The sequence below is a fragment of the Dermacentor variabilis genome, chromosome 2, assembly GCF_050947875.1.
Source record: "Dermacentor variabilis isolate Ectoservices chromosome 2, ASM5094787v1, whole genome shotgun sequence".
In the NCBI taxonomy this organism is placed as follows: domain Eukaryota; kingdom Metazoa; phylum Arthropoda; class Arachnida; order Ixodida; family Ixodidae; genus Dermacentor; species Dermacentor variabilis.
The window spans coordinates 109,234,353-109,260,520 of NC_134569.1; the positions used below are offsets into that span (position 1 = coordinate 109,234,353).

Consider the following 26,168-nt stretch of genomic DNA (forward strand, 5'->3'; position numbering starts at 1 on the left):
TTAGTAGCAATGTTCACACACGTTATAGGTAACTCCCAGAGGATGTGGACGTGGGATGAACTGACCAGAGACAGTTTGTAAATCAAGCAAATATATACAGCACTTATTATGTGCACTTTTTCTTGTTTAGTTCTTCATGATGCGTTTCTTTGTCTTCAAATTGGATGACTGCGCGTTGTGACGACGCCGCTGCTTCGCGGAAGATGAGCACTGGCCGCAGCGTTCTGTAGTACGTGGCCTAAGTGAACAGTGTCACGTTTGTAGACTTCGTACGTAGACGTGGTCGTTAACATTGCTTCCTATCCGCCGTGGTTGCTTAGGGCTTATGGTGCTGGGCTGCTAAGCACGATCGCGGGATCGAATCCTGGCCACGGCGGCCGCATTTGTATGGGGGCGAAATGCGAAAACACCCCTGCACTTAGGTTTAGGTGCATGTTAAAGAACCTCAGGTGGTTCAAATTCCTGGAGTCCCCCACAACGGCGTGCCTCGTAATCAGATCGTAGTTTTGGCACGTAAAGCCCCACGATTCGATTAACGCTGCCTCCTCTCCACGCGGACCATTATCAACCATTATCATCATGGCATGCCCGCGCGAACCCTATCTTGAAAGCGACCTGCGATGGCGACACAGTGGGCCGAGTGCTGATAGCTTCGTGTGCGCTGTGTTCTCGCCGCTTAGGTCGTGTTGGAGCGAGATGCAGCACGAAGGTCGACTCCCTCGCTGCTGTGGGCCATACCTTGAAAGCGATCGCGTCACGTGACGGACGCATGGGGGTACGGACGGGCGGAAGGGCTTTCTCGTTGGGTAGGCATAGAAATGCTTACGCATTTAATAAACAAAAGGCAAAAGCCAAAAACGCTGAGGCACCTGTCTGATCGGTATGGCCTGCATGTGTGACATTCAAGAAATGTAGCTCCTTGCTAGTTAAAGAAGGTGAAGGAACACTGACGCCTAATGGGTCCCAGCACGACATTTCAGCGGCTTCTGTTATTTATTTTGTGACTCTGTTTCCACCCTTGCCAACAACAGAGCAACGCTCAAACTTGGGTTCGCAATCACACCGCTTCGAATGCGTGGCCAAATCAATTTTTTTTTCCATATCCTGTTGCCTTTCTTGTCTTCGTCGGCAGTTGGGCTGTTAATCTCTTAATATGTCTTACCAACTAGCGCAAACCAGCACGCTCCATCAATTTAACCGCTTCTATGCCTTCTAATTAACCAGATTCTTCGGTTCCATTTGCCAAGAACTTCCGCTGCGGGCATCCTTTGCGGTAAACGTAATACAGTAAAACTGGCCGTGAGATCCGCAATCAGGAAAGTAAAGTTTCTAAGGGCCATATTTCAACATTGCATATTTGCTGACTTGTTTCCACAGTGCCGAAATTCCCGAAAAGTTACGCCATTGATTGAGTATGCTTTGCTAACGTTGTGGATGACGTTTAGCATGCACTTTCTGAATGAACTTTTGTGCTGCTTCATTGCTTAACTAGGTTACGCCTAATATCTTCTATACCGCTTCTCAAACGGCGAACAGAATACTACTTTCTGAGTCAGACGTAATTTCTCTACTGAACTCTAAACGTTTTAGACCAGTTCACATATAGTTTTTGTCGTTATACTGAAAACACAGACGCGCACACGTCATTTTTTTCTGGGAATACGAGTTGTTTTATGAACTCTTGCTGGTGCTCTTGGGGCAGACATCCCAGTCGTATATCCAGTGTTTCAATACACCGGCGTATATTTCATACAGTAGCACGCATATGTAGGGAATTGCCTGATGCTCTTTTACGTAGTTTTGTTCGGCCCAGACATGGTACCCTAGAAAAGATTGAAATGAATGAATAAACTTACATAGAGAGAAGACCGGCATCTCTCATAAGATGCAATGTGCGCAGGAGGGACAGTGACACCACTGCATTGTCCGTTAAACTCTATCGCTACAAGAAATTTGTGCAAGAAATAATAGCATAACTGACAGCCAATATGACTGACACGAATAACAAAAAAGAACAAACAAGACAAGAAAACAAGAAAATTTTGAATATGTTTAGCAGACTCCAAAAGAAGTTCAGGTGAGCAGAACATTATAAATTATGCGCTCTTGCGCACAGCCCTTAAAAAAAAAAAACAGAAAGAAAGAGGAAAAAAAACCACCAGAACGCAGACTCGGCAGTGAAAGAAAGATAACAGGAGGAAAAATGTATAAATATCAACTTACTACGTGTACTTACTACCACGTCCACTCAATGCCCTTCATTCGAGTGCACAGCCATTACCACTCGACTCGAGTGCTGGTGTTGCTCCAAATCACAAACGGCAGCATTTCAGCCATTTGAACAACCACGCCCACTGCCGTGTAATTTTCCTTTAATCCGTTCCTATCGCTGACTTGGTTGTATTCGCCTTCTGCTGCGTCGGGCATCTTCTATGACCTTTTGTTAAGTGCAATTTATCGTGCTATATCCAACGAAACGCAAAATACCATGAAACGCAAAAAAAAAAAAAATTAAGCCGACTTTTACACAATCGGGTTCGGCTCGGCTGCGGACGGCCACTTTCGAGGAACGCAGGTGACACTGACGAGACGACGTAAATTCGCCGATTCGTATCCCTGACGCGGTGAATGTTTGTTCTGTTTAATTCGGCTCAAGCTCATTGGATGCACACGGATGAATTGGATACGTCACTGATCGTGTCATCACGATAACTTCAATAGACGACTTTATAAAGTGGCAGGCGCCCTCGGGGGGCCGCCGGTAAGGTATTATGGGAATCTTGAGGGCAAAAGCATCGTCGATCGCGTGCTTCACTTGCAGCCACCCAGGTATAGGACGTGTCTCGTCTAATTGCTGCCAAAGCTCTATTCGGCCATCTTTGCTAACCATAGGAGGAGAGGCAGTTATTGAATTATCGCTTAACAAGACGCGTGCAACCCCAAGTTGCCCCGGAAAGCTGTGCGTGTTATGCAGCCATAACGTCTAAGCGCAGTCGGTGCGTCGATTGCAACCGCCTGCTCTGTTGCCCCTCCCGCTTTTTGCCTGCCGGGTGCATGCAGCGAAGCTTTGGAACTGTTTTCTTTAAACGCATGAAATACATAGCGACGACATACTACTGAGAAGACAGTGGCACGCCATCGGAACCCTGGATAAGTTTTACGCAGTTACTTTGTTGCATTTCGGCTGCCCGTATGCGCGGACACATACCGACGGAAATCGCGCTTACACCGACGTGGCGCGTAAACAGTTCTTCGTGGGGCCCTTCGACGTATGTGTTCTGCACTGGAATACACCACGTGCTGGTTAGAATGCCGAAAATGGTATTTTGAACAGATATTTGTGGGTGTGGCCTTTGACACGTTCTGACAAGTTGTCGGGCACCGCCGACAGATTGCACGTAAACATTGCGTGCCGCTCGCACTTTCTTCCGAGCGTGTGCTGACAAATTCGCCTTGGTGTATATACTGGTAGCAGCTACGAGGTTCCTGCGACTGTGCTATTTTTATTTTTAAGAGTACGCGAGAGCACAACGTTTCACAAAACGCTGCGCCACCTGTATTGATTGCAGCGACCATCTGATGGTGTTTATCCGTGTTTCGCGCGTTTTCACTGGCGAATAACTACTCAGATATTTCTCGCAGAGCGGTGGTTGCTGCGGCAAGCGTATACCCGAAGAGCTAGTGAAAAATAAATTGCTTTGCTGACCTCAGACATTTCCGCGCATAGGCCCAGACTTCATAGGTCGCCGTGCGAGGCTTTGTGTGCCTGTCGTGAGGTTAGCGCCGGTACTATACTATGCAGGAAATCTTCACTTCGCTTGTGCTATACACTGCAACTGGTAGCTGTGATCGTGTCCCGTTACCGCAAGAGCTCACACTATAATTAAGACATCCCGGAGCTCTATATAATGTGATACGTTGTTCAGTTCGGTCAGCGTATGGGGTCGCTTTCTAAAACCGCATGCAGCGAAAACATGCACTACTATTATTGCTTGTATATTTGCAAGTGTATACTATCCACGCGCCTTAGTTTGATATCATTGTGAAGATAAAAGAAACGATTACTCGTCGTGCATATATCGCGCATACAGATGGCGCCTTTGTCGCGTCCCGCAGGACCCAGTCGAAGCCAAATTTACCCTGTCACTCGTCATCGAAAGAGACATAGCTCAGCAGTACGATAGTCACTCTGAGCGGGAGTGGCTAAATTTGAGTGAGCTCACTCAAATATAGTAGGTAAAATCCATCAATCTCAGACTCGTGCTCATAAGTAGTTATGAGGTTTACAATTGCGAAATTTGTTATGGAAATTTAAGAGTGTTGGTCGGTTATGGCGCTCCCACGTTCGACACGGATAGGGTCGTAGAAATGGCGTGAAGGGACTCTGGCAGCGAAACAAGGGGGATGCCAGTTCACGCCCACCACCTTTGACCACGGCGGGCCCAATATGAATAGGGAGCGGACACGATTGCAAGATTACACAGTAGGAGCCCCTCCAGCTGTATCCTAAGTGAAGTTTGTATAAGCTTTGCAATGTGCTAATAAACGTCCCTTGTGCATTCGGCTACGTCATTGCTTGTATACCCTATAGGGCCCACAGACCCTCTACAGCACGCACAAGGCGCTTCACGTACCCCAGTGCGACTGCGCCCCCTTAATGGTGGCCCAATTTCTGTCGTTGCTTTTATTTTACTTTCGTGATATAAATTATCGAGCAGACAGACTAATGCGGATCCTTAAGCATGCCCTTGTACATATTCGTCCGGCACGCAGCAAGCCTTTCCAATTTGCATTTCTTTTTCTACCATCACCGCTCAGAACACTACACACACCACAGCGGGAAAAGCCGGTGCATTTGCAGGGGGTGTATAAAAAAAAAAAGAGAGAACTAGCCGCAGTCTCACGAAAAAAAAAAAAAAATTACTTCCAGCGTCGACGCCTCTTACGAGCCTCCGGATAGTTGCGACGAATCTACAGGCGAATTGCACTGGATCGCTACGTTAAACCGGAAGCCCCAAAGCCGAAACTGACCCTCACATATTCCATAATGCCTTCGGTCCTACAGTTGGCGCTGACTTTCTCAGAGTCGTTGATTATTAGAGCTCACGGCGCCTTCTGGTGATGCCAACTGATAGTGGAGTGCTCAAATGTCCTTAATTTCTGGTCATAAGAACGCATACAGTTTTTGTACGACTGCAAAATCCTGCTTTACTTCCAGTGTTACGTCTGGCGCGCAGAGGAGATCTATTATTTTTCCCTATTTCGCTTCATCAGCGAACACGGACAGGAACGACCGTTGGTCAATGTCTGCGGTTAGTTAAAATATTGTCTTACAGCTACAAATTTAGCCACGTCGGGACTTAGTTAAAGGCCAACTGGAGCGAAATTTAACTTTGTATAAATTGGTTATGAATGAGTAAACTGAACCCGATATAGCACAATAAGTTGGCTTACGCGTAATGCTTGGTTACACTATATTCAGCACGATGTCTTTTCTTTATATGTCCAATGTTATAATTACCGTTTATTGCATCTGTAATAGTTTCTGCAGAAAACGACGACGTGCACAAGGTGACCGATATACGGGGTGTTTTTTTATCTTTATATTATACGAAAATTTTAAAAATCACCTATCGCATATGGCGCCATTGTATTCCTTGAGCTGAATTACTCGAACCGGCGGACATTAATCGCAGAATGCATAGTCGTTTAAATAAAAGAAAGGTTCACTTACTATCTTTTAACTAGATACCTTACGGTCCCTATTGCAATTTAGGACTTGTAGCCGGCGAGTTTGCAAGGCATGTCCACTTAGAGACAAAACATGGCACCGGTTTCGAGACATTAATTAGCCGTCACACTCGCGGTAAAAATGCACTGTTGTCCCGCTTCTTGTTTTTTTTTTATGAAAACGTCATTTTATGCGTTCGAACACAAACGTAATTCTGTCGCCAATCTATTTCGTCGCCAACTTCGGAAATTTATGCACCGGAACTGGTGACATGCTGAAAATTCGTGAAAACTCAGCAGCTGCAATTCGTAGATTGCAATATATGCCGTGAAGTAATTAATTTGAAAATTACATAGAGAATTTTCGTTGATAATTTCATAACAGATTTTGATTTCTAGTGCAAGTAATGCCTGCTTCTTTGAGTAATCGAGCCAAATTACTAGAGATGTGTTTTCTGCCACAACCAACTTTTGAAAATTCAGCATGATCTGAAAAAAATACCCTCCAAACAAGCCCTCAGCATCCTCGAAAAACGAGACAATTTTCCAGAAGTGTACATTGTCTGGGCCCCGGGACACGAGTCCCTGGCGGGTAATGTAGCGGCTAATGCCGCTGCCCAAGGCCACATTCTCCGGGCTATCCCACCAGGTTCACGAGCACCGGTAGACCAACAAGATAGCGTCCCGAAAAGATACGCCGATATCCTGAGCCACTACAGACTGGGTAGGAGGATCTATCCACCCCCGCATCCCCAGCTGACAAGAGAAGAGGCGGTCATCTTCCGAAGACTACAGACCGGCACATTCCCGCACGGCACCCTGCTACACGCCATGTATCCTACGAGCTATACTCACAAATGCGCCTTCTCCTCCACACCCAATACCCTCTACCACATGGTATGGGAATGTCAAAAAACCCTACGACACCGCCCATCACCGGACCAACCGTCGAGCAGTGGGAGGCACAGCTGACAAGCTCGACCCCTGAAGACCAGCATCGCCTGGTGAGCAGGCCCAGGCTATCAGCTCAGGCCCACGGCATCCTGGACTAGGGACGCCGCCCACCTCGGACGATTTTACCGTCGGCTCATTTCAACTAATAAAGTTCATTCCTCCTCCTCCTACATCCCGACATCTGGAGGAGCTTCCCGTGTGTTTGCTCATGTCACCTTCACAAACAAGTTACCAGTCAAGAAGGAGCAGTGAAAGCATAAAATGCCTCCTGAAATGTGTTCGGAAAGCTAACAGCGTTCATTTCATAGTATTGAAATGAAACAACTGCATTATTTCTCGTTTTTCTTTATAAAAATGTAAAAAAACAGGAACATTATTAGATATTACCAAAACCCCGTGACCACAGTAATATGCAGGTCTTTTCGTCGGTGTAGAGAATCTTGCTGTTCAAGTGCCGTATTTTTGTACCTGCAAGAACAAGAAAAGACAACTTCGCTGTCATAGGTATTTTGGTGGTAGTACTTTTAATGAAGGGCCGTGCTTAAGAAATTTGTAATTGGATGCTAGGCGCATACAGCGTGATATTTATTTAAATACCAACGTGCCCGGGTTAACACGGTCCGCGGAAGGTGAGCGCACCAATAAAGGTTATAATCTGCAGTGGCGCACCGCTGTTCGAGACCCCGAAACTAAGGCTACCCGGCACACCGGATGAAACAACTTTTCTTGTTCACTCTCTTTCGGGTTATTTTTAAACATTGACTCGGTGATCATGTTCCCAGAACTGTCAGCAAATTTGTTCGTTGGCTTGAAGCAGCTCACCTCACCGGATATCGTTGCAAAAAGGATTGTTGCATATTGCTGTTGAAATGTTGAACGAACACAGGCGGGTTTTAGAACCAGTCGCCTTCCGACAGCTGGCGCACCATCTTGGCATCTCATGTGGGCCTTTAGCGACGATGCAATCGGCTAGAGTGCCACCGAGGAAATTGAGCGAATGCCGCGTGCATTTTTTTTGCATGTTGATTAGGACGCACAAGGCGGGCCTGGCCTGAGCGATAGCGTGTGCGGCCGCACCCCGAGACCGCCCTCATCGTTGTAGGCCGTACTCAAATAAATCGGGGCCTCGGCGGCTCCCTTCTCTCAGCCAACTTCACAGGCCACTGGTTAGCAAAGCCCATGTGAAATAATTGCCAAAAGGCAACCCGGAAGGAACTGGCTGACTCTTTGGCACTTTCCTTTCTAGAGTTGGACCCCTGTGAAAGGAAACGTGCCCTGTGAAGTTTCCTGCTTTTGTCGACATCATGTCTCCACAGATCGCAGAAGAAATGTTCTACCTCGTTCTCGAGATGCCATACGTGGGCAACTAATAGTCTAGCTAAACCCTGTCGCACTGCCTCATTTGTGGTTTTACCGTGGGCCCAGAAAGCTGGTCGGCCCTTATCTCCTACGCGTGCGGGTCAACGCGGCTGGAGGAGGGACCAAAAGCTGTCTACGGGAAGGACAAGTGTGCGGTGCTCATCAAACAGTTCCTCACGCCGCCATGTGCGCAACCGACGGAGACCTTTAGGGTAGTGTGAAGTTACTACTAATTCATGTGGCTGAGGATGCATTGGCCGGGGCGGAGGCACCAGAGCAGTACAACGTATAGTTACGGCCTTAACTAGCCAAATATCCCAGCTTTCAGGGCGAGAAATTCTTCTTTCACCGATATATTATTTCTATCACATGCTCCCACTTACGCGCAAGATGTTCTTGGTGCGGTGAGTGTAATTACATTCTGTAGTTGTAACGACCATTCCATCACTTTCGAAAATGTAGAATGACGAAGAAATCGCAGGCATGCCAATTACGGAGGGCAGTGAGAGAACCTATATCACCGTAACCGAGTCGCTTCTGCCGTTTGAAGAGCATAACTCCTTTCAAATAACGAGCCCGGAATTTATGTACGGTTTCGCGCATCTTTGAACGGCTGCATGTAGCCGTCATTTCGTGACAACATTCATGGCTAAGCAAACGGAAATTAATCAGCATCCTATTTAAGGGCAAATCATTTAGTGATGTAGGTAGCGTCTTGTTCAAAAGAAACGCAGAACAATGCAATCATTAAGATACCTTTTGGATCGTTGGCTGTTAGTACGTTGTCAAAGACGTAACAATGACTTGACCTCTTCATTCCCAATATTAACGATGACGTTTTGCTGAAAAAGGTCGCCGGGAAACAAATCAGCCAATTAATTGTTTAAAGTTTAGGAGAAGAAATTATTGTTCCTAGTACGTCGGAAGAACGTTAAACAAATACTTTAACAATATGTGCTTGTGTACACATAATTCATTCATGACCCTGTTGACACACCTGTAGCAGAGATACAACTACGTCCCCAAGGTTGCCTTGTGACGCACAACTGCGCTGAGAATCGCTTTTTATTCATATGGAGATTTCCTTCGCATGATCAGAGTAACCTGTGCTACTTGGCTTAAATACAAGTACTTCTTCATTGATTTAAGGGACTGACTACGAAACAGGAACATTTATTCCCTCGCGTAGATATTGTGCAATGTCCAAGTTATCTCTATTACTCGTAAAACCGTCTTGAGAGTCTGCCGGCTTAGGTCCTGATTCATGTTATGTTCATCTGCTGCATTCATTACCAGGGCCACTTTATGCGCAAACGGCCAGGTATATCAAATATTCATCTGTTATCCTTGTTCTCAATGGTCTTCAATCGAGTATTTCGAATACGTCTTGTAGAAACATAGAGTAAAACAACGCAGATGTTTCAAAAATAAGCTTCATCTGTTTCCTAAGGTGTCTTCTGGCTGCTGTTACGATTTGGAAGCCCCGCAACAAACATGACCTCGTCTACGATGTCTTAGTGAAGTTTCTTTCAGACGGAACAGCGTGTGACGAAAGTTTGCGAGCTCTTTTTCTATGAGTTACCACATATACACGGCATTTCTTTATTTTTTAAGCGCATGCAATCCAGTTGGGACTTGCCTGTTTGGACAAAGGATATTTTTCACTCACATTGTGGTGCTGTTGACAAGAGTTGTGTAGAACAGCTCCGTTTGCCATTTTCTTTGTGGAACTGCCTTTTTCAGTGTTGTCGTTAGGCACTTATAATTTGCCTGATCCACCGTTTTCTTAGATACAAACATTAGGTGAAAATTGATGTTATTTTTCTTAACTATCTGTAATTTAGGAGACAGAACGGGATCTTTGAATGCATGTTTATAGAAGACACAAAGCGCGATATTCTAAAGCTTGCGGCCGATTCCAACATTTATGTGTCGTTCGCATCAGAATCAGAATCAGAATCAGAATCAGAATTTATTGTTAGAATTTGGGTCAAATTACATGTATTTAGTATGCAGGAGGAGGTCCCATAGTCAGACTGTATCGGGACCTCCTGTACAAGAATAGTTATGATAATTGACATCGCAAAGCAATAGTAGCATATAATAAGGTATTATACAAGCAACAGGAAATGGACGTTAACAGAGCAAAATACAGAATACATTACAAATAATAACAAGGTTTAGCTTATCTCACAGTAACATAAAAAATTGCTTGTAAAAAATATACCAGTAGTTTATTTACAAGGACAAAAACCATCAAAAAAGGCAAAAAAAGCGAGAAAGAACGAAAAAAAAAACGGTTAAAGTAAATTTTCTGATTAGTTTGTCAATAATAAATGCATTTTGAGATCCCTTTTGAATTGGTGTAAAGATCTTCCATTTTTCATAATGAGAGGAAGAGTGTTCCATACAGATATGGAAGTGAATTCCACGGTTTGTTTACCGTAGTTAGTGCGGATTCGTGGTAAAAGAAAATTGTTATTTAACGCGAATCTGGTGGTACTATTAGTTGTCAGGTTAGATGGTGAAAATGTGATCGACGGTAGCTCATTATGTAGAAGTCTGTGGAAAAAAATACCTAGGTTGTATGTAGTGAACCCGGAAATAGTAAGGATGTTATTCTCGTGTAGTAGGGAAGTGGCATTAGAAAACCATGAACTATATGTAATTATTCTGATGGCTCGGTTCTGAATTGTTTGTAAAGACTTAATATGAGTATTATAGGTGTTTCCCCAACATATGATCCCATAAGTAATGTGAGAGTGGACGAAAGAGTGGTAAAGTGAGAGCAAAGTGGTACGTGTGAAGTAAGGGCGTGCTTTAATTAAGATGCGTATACCATAAGCAATTTTCTTTTTTATGTGAGCAATATGATTGTGATATTTCAGATTACAGTCAAGTAGAACGCCAAGAAAAGGTGAACATGAACTTGGATGAAGGCAGTGGGGACCAAGACTGATAGATGGAATGGACGCTATGTTTCTCTGATGTGAAGAGAATACAACAAATTTAGTCTTAGTTTCATTAATAGATAACATGTTAACGTTACACCACCTCCGAATATTTTCTAAGTCAGCATTTAGTTTGTTAGCGAGAGATGAGATATCTTTATGAAAAGTAAATATAGTGGTATCATCAGCGTACAGAATGCATTTTGTCGAAGAAAGACAATGTTCAAAACGCATACTTGTGTTTTGAACATCGCCATCTTGATCCGCCAATAAAAAGTGCGGAATGCATTCCGGGAGGAAAAAGTCGTGTCTATGTTAACATTGGTCGACTTGTTCTTGTCGTACCCTTTTAGGAGTAAAACTTGCTCGATTGTGTAAAGTGCTCGTAGATCAGGTTCGGAGCTAGGGGCAGCAATGGTAGCTACACGCTCATATTCATTTCGGGGGGAAAGGCGGCAGGGTAACTGCGATGGCACCACTTTCCTTGCGCTCGATCGCTTTCCGTAGAGCACGATTGGCGTTACAATCACTTCCGTCTTCAGCTGCTCCTTACTACTCCTTGCGGAATTGTACGCGGAAGCAAAAGAGTGACATAGGTATGCGGCGGGTTCTGTCCATTCTTCAGCTCGCTTTCGCTTGCATAAATTTCAATTTTAATTTTTCCTTTTCTAAACCTTCCTTTACCTTGCGGTCTTAATTCTGCAGAACCGATTTGCTGTAGCTCTTGAAATTCCAAAAAAGGACTAGTTAATTGGTAAACCAACAAATTATGGTTTCACCATAAGGGCGAAGCAATGGATGCTCTATCAAGATGTTAGAATATTTCACGAAGGCTAGTAGCTGTTGTGTAAGTGTGAATTGAAGTAAACGTAAGCTGACCGTGTAAAAGCGAGCTGTTATGCAAGGCTCCTCTGTTTGAATCCTACCACTGGACAATTTCATTAATGCTTGTTGATTTCAACCGTCTTAGCGACTTTACCACCTCTTTTCCGTATCGGGTATGTTTCAAATCTCTTCCCTCGCTCGATCACGGAGATGGTGCACAACTGCGCCAATAAAATTACATCAGTTACAGGTTTGAGCTCTGTTATTTTTTCGTACTTTCAATAAGATTTAAGATAAAAATTGGCCGTGGATTCGCTCGGTTACGCCAGGATGGTTAGCCTTGGTTAATCTTGATTGCAAGTCCAGGTTAGTCTGGTTGTCTAGCTATGTTGAGGCGCTTACCCAGTCGTTCGGCGCGCTGTTCGTCTGTTTCCTTGGCGATTCGTTTCCTATTCATCTCGTTCCGATGTCGATTCCAGGTCTCTCCCTGCTTATCAGAATTGTCGCCATCCATACTGCCGCCTCAACTGTGGTTGCGGCGCACGCGGGCTCTCCTTTTCACTCCTCCGAGGTGTTATCAGGTATGCAACGCAGCTGGCGAAGTGAGCGGAGGCGAGTGAAACGACGAGGAACAAGGTGTGACGTCATACCAAACGGCGGGAGCGGAGAGGCGCGTGCGCAGCGGCGGAACACCTGTGGCTCGGTGCTATAGTGGCGTATGCGGAGTAGTGACTAGGGAGCGAGAGAGAGAGAGAAATATCCGCGGCGAGGCGCGAGTTGTGACGTCATGAGCCTTCTCGGAGCACCGCCACGGCGAAATCGCAAGTTCGCGGCCAGTAAATCTTTCGCTTTAAAAGGCCTGTGCCGTCCTTTTTTTTTTGTTTCATGACATTTGTTTGTGGGCTGCCTCATAGGCTGCCACAAGGCAGAAAGAGCTGGGGCCCGACCACCTTTCTGAACACTACACACACAGACACACACACACACACACATATATATATATATATATATATATATATATATATATATATATATATATATATATATATATATATATATATATATATATATATATATTTCCTGCACTTGAAGAAACTTGGGGTGACTTCGAAGAATTCTTCGCTGAAATGACGACCTTATATCAGAATTTAGAAGAGCTCATGGTATGGGACAGTTCAATTTCACAGCCTGAGTCCTCTCGCACCATCAAGAGTCTGGCGTCTCTCGGCAGTATTATCCGCCTTCGTGTAATGGCCGTATATTTCGCTCTAACTAATACTGCTTCGCCTTTGCGAAACTGCAGCCTCTCTCTCTCTCTCTTTTCTTTTTCTGTGAGTAAGAGAGTAAGCGCGACTGCGCATGACTGCTGTTGATTCGGATTTCGAGTGAATCCGGCCTGGACTCATTTAGCTTACTGAGTGAATTGCACAAGGTTCCCCAACTATCATGCACCAAGTCTCAAACGAATAGCAGCTGTGTTACTCAAAAAAACAACATAGTGCATATTATTCTCAGTACAGGGGAGTACCCGCCAGTATTTCTTTCATTACAGAGATTTAGTTCGGCAATTTCAGTTAATTATGTAATTCGAGAATTACTGTCCTAATTATCAAAGTGTGAATGAGGTATTTGTAGGCACCCACAGGCATCCCCGAACGACATCTAACTGCTGTGTTTTGAGTGACGTACTAATTGCGCGCAATTTTTTTCCGACTGGCAACAAAACCTCCCGAAATGTGAAAAATACCACGTGAATGCGCTCCCATCCGCATCATAAAGCAGCGCCCTCAAATAAGCTGATTGAAAGCAACTGCATTGCCTGTCGCAAACAGGAGAGAAAACGCAACACCTTGATAATGGTATGGAAGGAGCACCAACAGCGGGTTTAGTGGTTTTGCAGCTTTTCCTTCCTTTCATTTCTGTGTCGCACTTACTATCCGGCTCTCAAGGCCGACTGATCACACGGCTAAAAAAAGCCCCTTGATAATGCGGGCGAATCGCCACTCTGCCCACGCGCGAAGCATGAAATGCAATGTAATAGGCATAGAATGTTTCTAAGTCCTGGCTTTCCTTGCACCGCATCGAAAGATTGCGTGCGGCTATATTTTACGCTAGAAACTTGCTCCGGACCAAAGCCTAATTAAAGTGATGGTTTTAGCTTTTATGAGAGTGTATACGTGCTGCAAGAACAGGTTCATGGCAAAAAATAAAAGTGAAATAAACAGACTGGGAAGCGACCCACGTGTAGAGAAAAGGTAGAACAGATGGGTTCAAGAAAGTAAATATACCACTTCTAAATCAGCTGAATTGGCGATCGGGATGCCTGCACAAAAAAGAAACAAACAAAAATACCTCAGATTTCTGTGTGCCCTTATTATCTATGAATTTGTAAGCGCCGTTGAACACCAGATGCTGCCTAGAGGACATGTTCGAACAGGTATCCTTATGCAGCCACGCAGTACTGAGTCCGCTTTACCACATTTGCTTTCTTGATGACCGACGCTGGAATTCTAAGGCAGACATCCGTTATCCTTGTGTTGAGCCAATCTGACGCCCGTCTCGATCATGTAAGCGTGATCATTCACATAACCACAAAGGAAGAAATCGAAGAGAGAGAGGTCAGCTGACTTAGCCGGCCAATTTGCAGACCCGTCCCTTTCAATCTATTGCCCACGAAAAGTCGCATCCAGCCAGTTTAATGCTCGGCTGCTGCTGTTTGCTGGTGCCCCCTCTTGATGACACCACAGAAGAGGGAGACGTGACAGCTGGACTTCGCTAAGAAATTCATCCGCCACTCCTTCATGGATTTCGTTCACGTAACGCTGTCCAGTCAGTGCGTGATCAAAGATGGGACCGATTGTACCACCGGCGGAAGTTCGGAACTGCACATTGAGTGACCATTGGTACTGGTGCGGATTGCGTTTTACCTAGTGTAGATTGGAGCCTCTCAAATAGCGTGCATTATGCAAATTTTCCTAAGCGTTTTGCAAAAATTAGCTTCACCTGCGCTCATGATGTTGCTCAAAAATTCCGGTGTGTGTGAAAACATTTATTGTAATGAGGTCCGGAGGCTCGACTTCTTAAGCCAAGGCGGGCCGCTCCCACGTTGGCACTGTCAGGCCAAGCCTTTCAGCGACATCATGGGCCCTCTGGACGGCCCTTAGTTGGTCCTGAAACAATGGGCTTTGAATTCTTTTCTCCCACTGTGCCCATTCTTCAACGAGGTTGGGGAGAGTCGCGGGACACCCGCCAGCATATGTCTGATTCCAATGATGCCATTGCAATCGTTGCAGTCCGTTTTAATCTCCCTCTTTGGATATATTTTATTAATGATGTACAATGTGGCATATGTACCCGTTTGCAATAAGCGCAGTGAGACTGCCTGAGCCCTGTTCAGTTTTGAATGCGGCAATGGGAATTGCCTGCATCCTGAATTGTTATGTTTGGTTATGTCATTGTAAGTTAAATGATCTCTCGATTCCATGGCTTCATGGTGAGCGGCTCGGTTGTGACTGTCACGGTTAGCAAGTCCACGTGCCAAGTCATGAACAACCTCATTGAGGTTTATCCGACTCTCGTCCACTTTCCACATATGCGCAGGAAACCATCGGATTTCAGTTCTCATAATCCCAATGTTTTCAAAAAGTTTAGCTGCAACACCAGCTACGTAGCCTTTATGAAAACACTTCATAGCGGATTTCGAATCTCTGTAAATGCAGGCCCAGTTATTAGTCCTGATGGCTAGAGCAATTGCCACTTGTTCCGCCACCGTGGGGTCCTTGGTAAAAATAGTGATAGCGTCTTGCACCTTCCCTTGATAATTTGGGACAATAGCCGTATATGCTTCTTTACCTTTCACCCAGGCAGCATAAGCTATAGCTGCCAATTGGTTCTGATGTTCTATTTCCTGCAAGAGTGCTTAAGCTCTTGCCTTTCTCCTTTCGACTTTATATTCTGGATGCATGTTCCTGGGGAGAGGGTTGGTTCTGATCTTGTTCCTAACGTCAGCCCTTAATTCTACTTCAGCCTCTATTTGGCTCTTTGATGTATTCAGTTCTGCACCTATTGCCTGTAATATGTTCCTGCCAGCTCGTTATTTTGTCAATCTTTCGTGTTGCGCTAGCTGTTGGGCCTCCGCGATTTCTTCCATTGTGTTGTGCACCCCTAGACTCATGAGTTTGTCGGTTGCAGCGCTACTGGGTATCCCTAGGGCTACTTTAACGAGCTTCCTGAGCATCACATTAAGTTTGTTAAGTTCTGCCTGCTTCCATTTGAATAATCCAGCCACATAAGTGAAGTGACAGAGAGCACAGGCGTGTATTAGCCTCAAAGCGCTGTCTTCTCCTAAGCCTCTGTGTCTATTGGTAATTCTCCTTAGTAACCTAATGACTTGATCTGTTTTATTCGAGATATCTAGTATTGTTCTATAGTTAGCATTGTTTCCGTCTACGGGATACCCACGAACCTTGATTGTTTCAACTACCTGATTGCGGATCCTTCATGAGTTTATAAGCACACTCTTGGCTCATCTTCCGGAATGTAACCTCTTGGTTTGCGACCTTTTCTGCGATGTTTAATGACCAAGAGTTCTGATTTGGCTGCCGAGCATTTCAACCCCATGTCTTTCAGTGTGTTCTCTACAACATATAAACTTTCCTGTAATCTGGTCTCTGTCCTACATTACCCTTAGCACTCCATATGGTTGTGTCATCGGCATATACCACATAATGTATACCCTCAATTTTCTCCAGATTTCTTGCAACCTTGGACATTGCTAAATTGAATAGCATGGGTGAGAGCACAGCCCCTTGTGGAGTGCCCCTATTTCCCAAATTCTAAGCTTCTGATTTAAGCTCACCCAGCATGAGTTGTGCAGTTAGATTTCTAAGAAAGTCCTTAGTCATGTTAAAAAGTCTCTTACCTAACCCCATCTCCGAGAGGACGCCAAGTATTGCCTTATGCTTTATACGATCAAAAGCCTTTTCCACATCCAATCCCAAAAGAGCTTTCGTATGCGCTGGGCTGACCTGTATAAGTTAGTGTCTGATCAGCAGCATAGCATCCTGAGTTGACAGCCCTGGACGAAAGCCGATCAAGTTGTATGGGAGGATGTCGTTCTGCTCAACGTATTTAGTGAGTCGACATGTTGTATAGCTTTGCCTAGACACGACGTTAAGGAAATAGGACGGAGGTTGTCCAGAGGGAGTTGTTTGCCTGGCTTTGGTATGAGGATAGTATTGGCCACCCTCCATTCCTCTGAGTATACCGCTTTTCTCCAACATTCATTGAAATGTTCAGTTAGATAAGAAATTGATTCATCATCCAGATTTCTTAATATCTTGTTAGTTATTCCGTCAGGTCCAGCCGCCGATCTACTATTGTGACTGTGAAGAGCCACCCTCACTTCACTCTCAGTGAAGTCCCGGTCAAGTTCTTCAATTATGCCTCCCGTGTATTCGGGGCTCTCGTCTCCTTCGTTTGGTTGTTTAAGTGGGAGATATTTGGCTGCGAGACTATCCATGATATCCTTCTGTGTTTTATATTGGCTTTTTTGATGAACCAACTTAGCTATAGCTGTTCTCTTGCTTGTCTTTGTTTCATTCTCGTTGAGCAAGTGCTTGAGGAGGTTCCAGCTACCTCCATGTTTGAGTCTAACATCAGCCGAATTACAGATCTCATCCCATTGTTGCTTCACGAGGGTCTTCGAGTGATCATCAATTTCTCTGTTTAATTGCGCAATTTTTTTCCTTAGCCTTCTGTTAAGTCTCTGCGTTTTCCATCTCTGTAATATAGACTGTTTGGCCTCAATCAGATGCGCCAGTCTGCTGTCCATAGCCTCAATATTTTCCTCTGTCCTGATTTCTTTAGTGGCCTCTTTGACGTCCTCTCTGAGCTGGATGACCCATGACTGAAGGGCATCCTGCTTGGCATCTAGAGGCACCACTTTCCTTCTGTTCGCCCTGATTTTTCTGAACTGATCCCAATCAGTGAATTTGAAGATTCTAGTTTCCTGTCTCGGTATGCGTATGGTTATATGTATGATATAATGATCGCTCCCGAGGTCCATGTTTGAATTTTCCCAATTGGCTCCTCTTGAGTTGTTTACAAAAGTAAGATCTGATGTGGAGTCCCTGCTTGTGGATGTGCTACAACGGGTGGGATACGCCGGATCAGTAATCAAGCATAACCCCAGATCCATGGCAAGACTCCATAGCTCCTTTCCCTTCTTTGTGTTCCAAGTGTATCCCCATGTGTGATAGGTAGCATTAAAGTCCCCTCCAATAATGAACGGGCAGTTTTTGGCAACCGAAAGCACCTTGTTGAAGAGTGCTCTAAACCTCTGTCTCATGTCGTTAGGACTGCTGTAAATATTCAAACAGAAAATGCTTTGCGTCTTACCTCTGTTCCTTTTAAGCATTATCTCAACTAGAATAAATTCAAACATGGAATGTCTAAGATGAATATCATGCTCAATGTATGGCAACTTTTTGTCAATGGGGGTCGCCAACCCCTTCCCTGTTTCTTTGTCTCTACATATAACTTTGTACCCAGCAAGCATAATTTCATCCGCTAAGGTTTCCTGCAGCATAATTACTTTTGGCCTGGCCTCAAATGACCTGATCATCTGTCGCAGTGATGCTTTTTTGTGTTGGAACCCGCGACAATTTCATTGCCACACGTTAAATCCATGATTACTGTCCATTGTTATTAGGTGAGGCTGACTTTCTATTACCCGCTACTTTTATCTTTGTGATGGCCCCCGACAATCCAGGAATGGACTTTATACTATCCGCCTCCGATGGCAGATACTCATCGTCATCATCCCCTCGCGTCTCAGTTTTCCTAAGTCGTTTCTCCGCCGTTAGCCTCCATTTCCACATTTTGTTCACATTAAAGTTGGTCGTTTTCACTGTCTCTCTTATCGCTTTAATTGCATCTTTTATTTCACTGACGGCTGAGAAGACTGACTCATCCTCGGAACTCACCGCCCTCTTTTTAAGGGCAGGAGAGCTGGATTCCCCTGGATCGCTGCTTTTGCTTACGGGTCTATCTATCTCTACTCTAGCAGGGCTCGACTGCTCTTATTACGAAGCTCTACTACCTGCTTGGTCAATTCTTCATTAGGTTTTCTTAAAGAACTTACTTCTTTAATTAATTGCTCTATTCTGGAATCATTGTCCTCACCCCCAGCAGCCGAGGCGCCCCCAGCAACTCTCGCCATACCTTTTACTTTGTCAGCCCAAGTGGTTCCTGGCGTCTTCTTCTCGCCAGGTATTGAGTCCCTTTGCACGAAGCGCACCTGCGCTTCCCTTGACTTGGAGCGCCTTCTCTCCCTGGACAGTGAACGATGCCTTGATCTGGTGCGACTGCTGGAGCGTGAGTGCTCCCTGTCCTCGGGGCGATGGTTGGGCGCCAGCTGTTGCGCCTCCGACTGCGCTCTTGTTGACGCCCCTGTGCTGTTGCGCTCTCTTCGACGGAGTCGCACGACGCAATGGACTTGAAATCGTTTCTTGCAAAACTTGTCGCCGGTAGGGTGATCGCCTTCACAAAATTTGCACTTAGGTACACACACATGTTCACCTCCTGGGTTGCGAGTTCCACATTCCCTGCACTGAAAAAAGTCAGTTGTTGGACACACATCAGAGCGGTGCCCGACCCTTCCGCAGGTAAAGCAGACGTCGAATTGCTTCCTGTAAAGGTAGCACCTCACTAGTGTGGATCCGTACCTGACAAAATTGGGCACTTTGAGTCCATCGAAAAGTACAATGACCGATCCCGACGTCTTGATGCGCTTGGAAGCCAGCGCAAGTGGGTTCAAGTCATGCACGATGTTTCTTGTTATCATAGCTTGCGAGTCTCTGATGTCCACTCTTCGCATGACGCCTTTGCATGTGTCATGTGGCGCCGCTTCGTATGCATGCATGTGGCGCCCTCGTATTCCGCTTCCATAATCTTGAAAGACTTGATTCTAACGTACTTCTCAGCATGTTCGGGCTTAGGTGTGCTGACTACGATGATATTTTGAGTGAAGTTCGGGCAGACAACATCTTCACGGGCCTCCTCTTCCGTTAGGCCGGACGCCTCTATGACTGCGGAACCAATCGTGGTGGTGCTCACCTTGTTCAAATTGAGCCCTCCTCGAGGTCCTGTAATGATCTTTCTGTGATCCTCGGGCAGTTGAGGCATGCTCGAAGCTTTGATAATCCGATTCTTGACCATTCCACCGATGGCGGTTCCCTTGACTCCATGCTCTCGCTGATTACGTGGCAATGTGCTCTCCTCATCCACAGCCTTTGTGCTAGCTCGTGATCTTCGGCCAGCCACTAGTTGCCAGCCGAAGTCGTCCTGAGCATTGTTTTCTTCATTTCCAGCAAAATCTTCATCTTCCATTTTTGTATCCGTCATGGCTGCGGTCAGGTGGGCTTACTAGGCCCAAGAAAGGCCCTACTCCTGACTAAGGAGCAGAAAACGTTCCGTAAAATTGTGAAAAAACAAGCCCTACCTCAAATCTTGGTGTCAGTAGATTCGCCGTCGCTTCGCGGGTCCAGTGGTATGCTTCTTTTCGTTGCACTCTCAAAATTGGCAAGCGGAGCATGGAAAAAGAAACGGAGCCGATGCTTCCACGTCTGTACTGCTCGGCGCTTCTTCTTCACCAAAAATTGCGGTAGCTCATCGGCTTTTGTGAGGACCCAATTCGAGAAATCTAGACAATCCTACGGGTCCCTATCTTTTAAGCATTGGTGCTGGTTAAGGAGGTACCGGTGAAAGGCCGAATGCCTTAGAATCCTCCAAAGTGATGACTCGGAAATTGGTACCTGGGCGGCCACGTCTTGCACGTTAGCGAGGGTTTGACGCTATAAATGCTAGAACATCCGTGCATACGGTAGGACTCAACGATGCAGTCCTCCGTCACTGTTTCTTGAAGCTGCCGGTTTGTCTCAGGTTTTTATAATTTCTGATAATAGATGATACGTTTGGTATACTACCACACTTCTATGACTGATATTTATTTGCGGCCTTCCTTTTAATGCCATTTGCAGCTCCCTAAACAAGGATCTTCTTTGCCTTCGTCTCATTAGAGAAAGAAATGGTTACTGGGACGAAACAAAACGCACCTTTAAACATTTGCACTGAGGTTGTCAATTCGCTTTTGTGGTGATAGGCTTCGTGGCAAAAAAAAAGACATCATCCGTGCAGTCTATCTACAATAAGACAACACCTATCACAGGTTGTTTCCAACCAACATCAAACGCGACCTGTTACTTCGGCAGATAAGGCTAGCTGGATCACGATGTTTTTTTCTTTATTTCCTTTATTTTGTTCTGGCTAACTCAGAGGGAGCCTGTTCGAGGGCGCTGCTTTATGATGCGGGTGGGAGCGTAGTCAAGTGGAATTCTCCATATTTCGCCGAGTTTACCAGTCGAAAAAAATATAGTACGCATTTAGTACGTCGTCGAAAATACCGCAGTTAGAGCTCCCATGGCTGTGCCTACAAATGCCTCATTGACACGTTGATCATTAGGATAGTACGTCTCTAGCTAGATAATTAATTACAATTACCTAATCGAATCTCAGTAACGAAAAAACTACTGGGAGCTACTCCACTGTACTGGAAACAATATGCACTAGGTTTTCTTCGAGTAATGCATTGCTTCTTTTTTTTTAAACCTTGGTGCATGATGCGTAATTGGGACACCCTGTATATACCTGTATGTATGACCTCTACATGCGAGTGACGATGTTTCCATTCCTAATTCCTTAGTCGTTAGCATTGATTACTGGAAAGAGAAGCGATACTGAGACACACATAATGCACGTGCATTTCACACGCTGCTGTTAGCAGACTCAGCGGAAGGGATCACTGATGTCTACAGATTTTCTTTTTCACGGAGAAAAGAGCACGCAAAGCATTTTGAAGCGAGGGAAACATACAGAAACATATTCGTTCTCTAAACACAGGCTCTATCCATACCCTTAAAAATAACTGTTAAGTGGCTGCCTCTTCTTTCAAAAATATAATAAACTTTGTCCTCTGTATATATTTAAAGATATTGTGTATGCGCATGGTGTTTACAGTGGAAATTTAAAACAATGTTGAAGTTAGAAAATACGGATGAGGCAACCGCCGCTGGCACATCTAATGCACTTGTCTGCCTATTGACACGATTTACAGAAATAAAGCGAAAGTACGAATTAAAATCCCTGTACGTCCGCGCCAACAATGGTGGAATAAGCTATTCGCCACAATAAAACTTGAAGTGAGAAAGTTGAGGCAAGCCAAAAGAATCCTCAAATTATCTGTGCCAGGAAACTATGGTAATGTCATTTTTGTTGTGGAGGGGGGGGGGGGGGGGGTAAGCTTCGGCATCGCCTGGAAGGGGGGCGGGAGACTCGAGTCTCGGAGACCCTCCTAAGTTGGGGCCTATGGGCTGCCATTCTCAAAATTCTGAACAGTAATTTTGTCTAGAATGTGTGAGCAACTTTGGGTGGCGATTACGGTTACGGCGACGGCAAAAATTGACTTGGTTGGTATTTATAATTGCCGTGGCGATAAGGTAATACATAACCACCGACGTGGCGGCCGTTGAATGTCATATGAACAGCGGAATTGGTCACAAATATGGTTGCCATTATATGACATTGAAATTTGCGTTACCCATGCAAGAAGAAAAATGTGGAGGGCGCTTAAGCTTCGCCTTTAAGAGTGGAGCGCGATAGCTTTTAATGATCCCCGACTGTTTCTCACGCTTTCCGGCAACTGTAACTTATGTAACTGTAATGTTTATCGGGAAACGCTGGTGCCGAACTCTATGCACGAAGGAGAGCTTTCTGGTAGAAACGCGGCCTCTTGCGTGGGCCGCGATGTGCTGGGGGCGAGCACCATCTGGATGTGTTGCAAAGAACCAGGTGCACCGCACCGTAGCCTCCAAGATTTGCGCGCGCAAATCGCGGACGCCGTGGTCTGTCTCTGAATGGTGGAAACGCTGGAAAATGAGTTTCCGCGTAACATAATTATGTTTTCTGGTGTATTCAAATTACAATACGTCGCTATTATGTCTGAAAGTTGTGTGTAAGTTGCGCTTTACGATTTTGCTGACATATTCTACTTTTAGAAATCCAATTAGTGCCAAAACTTCTTTGCGCTACACGGAAGGTCTGCGTGGATGGATAGGCGTGGCTGGATTTGCATGGTTCGGGATAATTTCCGCCCAAACGATGGTCGACGCTGGACGCCGGGGGCGTTTATACGTTTGTACATTTAGGAGCACTTCGACAAAAGGGGCAACTAACCCCGCGTGAAGCCGTCAGCGCAGGTGGCGGAGCAATTGCGACATAGCGCTGCACCACCGACCACAGCATCTAAACCTTCGGACAACGCAAAGGTCTAGCCCGACCACATGTGCGTTTGAAAGAGCTAGTGGGCGTTCGGCGGATAACGCGGCTCGCAATTCGGTTGCGCGAGTACAAGTGTCCTTAGTGGAAGTGTATGCACAACGAAATAGACTAGGATTTTATTAATTAGAAACAAGACCGGGGCTGTTCAGTAACGTTTGGCTTGCTTCAGCATTCCGCAAAAATTTCAAGCGACGCCGAGGCACGCCGGCTCATCATCGTTGGGACGACTTCGCGCATGCTTTGAGTCGGCATATGTATAGAATCGGAATTACCCCCTTCTGGGAAAAAGACATGCCAGTGAGGACACACTGGCGCCGCTCTCCTTTGAGCCACACCATCAACTTTTCTACATATACAAGCACCTCCAAGCAGCGGGTAGGAACGTACATCCCGACGCAAGCTATAGAAGAAGTGCGGTAGTGACGACTGGTGCAGCACTTAAAAGAATGTTCTCGGAAAAACGCACTGTCATGCACAGGGACAGGGCTGGACGGAGCACAGACCACACAGAACTCTGCTCAATCCGGTCTCTGTTCGTAGCAGCACGTTTTTCTAAGAATATCCTATATCCTATAGCCTGGGAGAACTAAGGCTATTAAACTGTCCAGGACAGATGGTGAAATTTTGACCGTTGTAGTAAGAGTTACTCCTCTTCTACACATAGAGCACGAACATGCGAGAGATATTGCAGTATTTCACAGTGATTTCGTTCGCAAAAAAAACTACAGAGAACTAGTCCATCGCTTGTGAATGCTATTGTGCAATACGCAATTACGCGCGAGAATAACGGCCAGTTACACGAAGTTATGGCACACATCATACATGATCAAGCTATAGACTGTTAACATTTCTGCTGATTTTCTCTTTTTGTTGTGATGAGTGTTAGCCAAGAACGCGAATTCAAACTAGCACACAACAAACAGGTGGAAGCCGGCACGGAGAAACGATTGTTTGTTAGAATAAAGTTCTTTGGGAGGTATCAGAACTACGGCACATAGCGGCAGATATTGAGGTGAACACGTCTATGCGAGGGAATGTGGAGCGCAGTACGCATTTACGAACGTGCCAATAGCCTAGCTTTGGACCCGCCGTGGTTGCTCAGTGGCTATGGTGTTGGGCTGCTGAGCACGAGGTCGCGGGATCGAATCCCGGCCACGGCGGCCGTATTTCGATGGGGGCGAAATGCGAAAACACCCGTGTACTTAGATTTAGGTGCACGTTAAAGAACCCCAGGTGGTCAAAATTTCCGGAGACCTCCACTACGGCGTGCCTCATAATCAGAAAGTGGTTTTGGCACGTAAAACCCCAAATATTAAAAAAAAAAATTAAAATTAGCTTTGGTTTAATAGCGTACGATCTAGAGCTATTCAACGTAGCAGCATAGGCAAAGCTTCCGAGTCTCTATAGTGTTGTTGTACTTCATACATGAGGTACTTTATACATATACACCCTGTATAGTTTAGTCGTCTAGCACCAAGCGGACACGGTATATGTATATGTCAGGTTACAAAGTCGACGTGAAGAGAAATTACGCACCTCCCAGGCGTCAGGCATATAATCAAAGATGGTTCCTATCAAGTCTTGTTCGCAATCCTCGCGTCCCGCCGATATCGTGCGAGCCACTAGGGCTACCGCTAAGCAAGCTAACGCACGCATTTTTTGCGTTAAAGTACTGACTGCGCCACCAGAAAGCACCGCACTACGACACAGCGTTACTGAGGGAGAGTATAAGTTGACGTCATCTTTTGCTTTTCTCCCTTGTCGAGCCTCCTGTGTTGAAGTCGGACGACGTCAAAACCGACCTCAGCGTGGTACGGCTCGCAATTTAGTTTGTTACGGAGGCCACAAAACGGGCGAAAAGTTCAGCGTCGTGATCTTGGCGCTTTTCACCTGTCAGTCAGATGCCGTGCGTGTAAAGTTAGAATGTGTTGACCGACGCTTCATTGACGTTTACTGTCAGCAGCAGTTATGCGACGAAATGCTGGCTCGTTGACCTTAACATCAGCAGCGAGAAATGCTGGCTCGTCGGAGCCGTAAAAGAAAGCAAAACGAAAGATGATACTGTGACACCAGAGGTCATTGCACCTGACGTTGTCATGCTCAAACATGGATATCTGCAGTATGATCTTTATGAAATGTGTCTCCATATATCCCTTTCACCATTTCACTGCGTCTCAACATAAGCGCCCGTCACTATGCTTTTTGACGAGGCCAAGGGTGGTCGATGTGGAACACCTTTTCGTACTGCAGGCGTCGTGTTTACCCTCTGCTTTCCTTTTTTACAGCGAAGCTTCAAGCCTCTAGTTGGTCCGAATTTTCCTCGGCGTCGTCCTCACAGAAAGAAAGTACCTTCAGTGCTAGAAAAAATTGAAAAGTGCATATATTCTTTGGTATCACGCGTACACCATACAGCAAATTCCGTTTCAATAAAGAACAAGCACAAAACAAGCATCCCAGCTACGTAATTGATAATAGCGTGCTCCAGATAACAATGCGAAGTACATAGTGCTCCCGCATACGTTTACCGCTAAAGCTTACTGTTGCCCAACCTGCCGCGGCGACGGCAGCTTGCGACGTGGGGAGTGACGTCCTGAGCCTGTCATTGTATTTATTGTTTGTTTGCCTCACATAGTTAGGACCAACGAAAATCGGGTTTCTCGGCTCCCTTTATCCTCTTACATTAGTAAGCGATGAAAAGACTCGACTCTACCAGTTTTGATGACTTCAGATAATGTGTCAGTTGCCCTCTCACAATTTCACGTTCTTCGTGACGCCTGCAGTAGAAAGGATGTTCTACATCCGCCACCGTGGCCGTGAGTGGCGGCGTTGGCTAACAATTCGAGAGTTATATACAGGGTGCCCCAAGTGTCATGCGCCAAGATTTAAACACACGCTAATGCCACTCAGCAGGACCAAACCAAGGTAATGTTTGCCGTCGCGTGGAGATACTCA

General features: G+C 45.5%; 1 protein-coding gene across 2 annotated transcripts; it reads right to left on the reverse strand.

The window, feature by feature from the left end:
• Positions 1-1,205: 1,205 nt before the first annotated feature.
• LOC142570933 (uncharacterized) lies at positions 1,206-24,965 on the reverse strand. 2 transcript variants are annotated; one of them, XM_075679231.1, is made up of 5 exons: positions 24,753-24,943; positions 9,713-9,876; positions 8,800-8,885; positions 7,072-7,152; positions 1,206-1,823 (listed from the first exon to the last, which is right to left on the reverse strand). In XM_075679231.1, exons 1-5 carry the CDS (start codon positions 24,870-24,872, stop codon positions 1,672-1,674), a joined length of 603 nt encoding a protein of 200 aa, XP_075535346.1. In that variant the 5' UTR covers positions 24,873-24,943; the 3' UTR covers positions 1,206-1,671. The 2 variants fall into 2 exon arrangements, with proteins under 2 accessions (XP_075535346.1, XP_075535347.1); XM_075679232.1 differs by lacking the exon at positions 9,713-9,876 and having other exon boundaries at positions 24,753-24,965.
• Between the last annotated feature and the right edge of the window lie 1,203 nt (positions 24,966-26,168).